This window comes from Buceros rhinoceros, unplaced genomic scaffold (genome assembly GCF_000710305.1).
Source record: "Buceros rhinoceros silvestris isolate BGI_N320 unplaced genomic scaffold, ASM71030v1 scaffold11690, whole genome shotgun sequence".
In the NCBI taxonomy this organism is placed as follows: domain Eukaryota; kingdom Metazoa; phylum Chordata; class Aves; order Bucerotiformes; family Bucerotidae; genus Buceros; species Buceros rhinoceros.
This window is the reverse complement of record NW_010391327.1, coordinates 478-3,075: the sequence shown is the minus strand read 5'-3', so window position 1 is coordinate 3,075 and position 2,598 is coordinate 478. Positions and strand designations below refer to the sequence as shown.

Here is a 2,598-nt window from a genome sequence, read left to right as displayed (position 1 = left end):
TGCTGGATCCACCCGCACTGTCACATAATCCTTCATCCGCATCGCCTTGGGTTGACAAGCATAAAACTCCCATGATGGACCATCGTCCGTGGTCACCCAGGACTTGCAAATGTCATACTGTCCCATGGCCAAGGGGAGACAGTGCAAGAGGAGAGCAACCAGGTAGAGCATGGCAGCTGCGGCCAAGTGTGGGATCCCTGGGCGAGGGCAGTGCCGAGAGTCCCAAGGAAGGCAGCTACTGGGCTAGGTGTTGCTCTCAGGATCAGCATGGAAACTCCTCATCTAAAAATGATCCAGTCGAATAAGACTCAGACAGTAACAGGAATGATCCCACTCTGCACAGTCTATTTCGATGTGGAAATTTTCTCTCAGCACAGAAGCCAACTTTGCAAACCACTTGATTGGGAAAGTTTTGGCCGGAGTTGCTGATCAGTGGTCAAAAGTCTTCCTTAACCTCATTTTTCCCCCCTTCCTTTTATCGTACAACAGGGCTTCCAAATCAGCATGAAAATATCTAGAGGTGACTCCAGTCAATCAATAGAAAGATCAAGTTCTGAGTCGCTGATGAAATTTGATAGCAGTAAATTGGAGAGGCTGCGAGATGATGCGGGATCAGGTTTTCGTCAACCTTCTTGTCTGCTGCAACTGCGTTGCTGTGGAAAGTGCCTTAAACTGTGGACTGCCTTAAATAATTATCGGGGGTTTTGAACATTAATACATAAATACAGCATCTGGTCATCAGTACAACTCTGACAAGAGACACTCTTTGGAGCTAAAATTCCTTTCTCCCAAAGGATGGTTGTGTCAACATAAATGTTGGGTGTCCAGATCCGCAGTGGTCCCAGCGGGCTGCTGCGTGGTCAGTGGGTTGACAGGAGCAGTGCTACCCTTGCTGTTTCTCCCTCTGCGTCTTGCAGCAGCAGCAAGGCACTTGCAGCCGAGGATTTCTGTCTGACTCTGCCTTTTGGCAACTAAGCAGTAAGTTCCCAAAGCCTTCAGCTGCAAGCCATGCTGCTACCTGAGGTCTCCTCTCTGTCTCACGGCCAGGCTAAAGGAAGAGTTCATTAGCAGGCTGCCCCTGCAACAAAATGAAAGAGAAATTAACTAGGAGCAAGGGGGGACAGTTGGAGCAACAAAACTTATAAGAACAAGGGTCCCCCAGGAGCCACAGCCCTCAGCTGGGCTTCCCGAGCCACCAGCCGGGTTTTTGTGAAAGAGAGATATATAACTTTAATAAAAAGAAATCCATAGTAAGGTGCTTATGGCTCTTCTGCTGTTTGGGAGATGGGGAGGAGCGCTGCCCCATTTAAGGGGGCTGTTTGTAACAGCAGCTGGACAACAAGAGCTCTAATGAGTTTTCAAATAATATCAAGAAGCAGCTATAGGTCATTAAGAGATGGAGAATATGTAGACACAGAGCAGGGACAGACAGAACAATTGATAGTCTTAAAAAGATAAGCAAATAACTAAGACAGCTGGGGAGACAGATACATTGTCCAGCATCTCCACATATGATTTATCTGAACAATAACATTTAATAAAAAACAATTTAAAGTCCTAATAACATATAAGGTTCACCTAATACAAAGAGCAATGACCTTCCCAGTATTCATTTCAGGTTAGAGCAACATTTCTGCAATTTTGTTGTCTTTCCAGTAGAGCTATAAAAATCTCAAATAATTGCAAAACAAAACGACAAAGAACTGGAAAAAAGTCAAACCCTCTCTCAGTGTTAGATCCAGGAGGAAGATCTCATATGAGAAAGTGGGAGGCACGTATTCAGAACAGAAATTTAGCTCTGGATAATTCCCTTTCTATTTGATTCCCCAACTTTTTATTCCACGATTTAGGGACGTTTGCTTCAACAGCATGTTTAGTATTTGCTTCTCATAAAGCTCAGTTACTAGAGCTCAGAAACTCCAGGTTAACAGATGCAGTGATCCGTGTTCAGGGGCTTCATGTTGCTGTGCTACCATCTCCCCTTTCCCCCTTTTTGATTGAAAGATTGCTGATTGAGATGAATGAGTTCAGAAAACAGAAACTATCTCTCATGTTTCATTGCCAGCTCTCAAAGAGGAGCCTGTTATAGCTGCGTTGGACCTGAATAAACTCCCAAAGAAAGAATAGACTGGATGCTATTTTTATATTATGAGTAAATGTAGTAAAAATAATAAAACCAGTGTGACACAGTGTTTGTAAGTCCCATTGACATCAGAGCTGTCTTTTCGTTATAACAAGTCAGTTCCTAATTATTACATCAAACTGGTCACAGCCAAGTGCCTTCTGACAGCAGAGTGTGAGACTCCAGTATTGTACAGAAAACAAGCAGAGTAGCTTTAATGAGGACTCCAGCGCTGTTAAGTGTACGGATCTATTTTCATAGCCTTAACAATTGTATTTTGCACTTGAACAGCTGTCAGGAAGAAAGGATCTATAATATCTATTAGTGTCTTGTTATGCTAGCGAAATGTCAGAGATTCCCAGGGAAATAAAAATTTGCTGGAAAACATATTTACTGTCAGTCAATCAGGCAGGCATGCGGGTTCCCTGCAAAGTCTGCGGTGCAACTCGCCGCCGTACGGTCCCTTTGCAGAAATA

The 2,598-nt window shown here is 43.9% G+C and overlaps 1 protein-coding gene across 1 annotated transcript in view; it reads right to left on the bottom strand.

Moving 5' to 3' along the window:
* The window catches only part of NTNG2 (netrin G2), a 45,631-nt gene extending 45,460 nt beyond the window's left edge, over nucleotides 1-171 (bottom strand). The window contains 1 exon segment of the mRNA XM_010141250.1: nucleotides 24-171. Within this exon segment, the coding sequence (XP_010139552.1) occupies nucleotides 24-171 (148 nt within the window).
* Nucleotides 172-2,598: the final 2,427 nt, after the last annotated feature.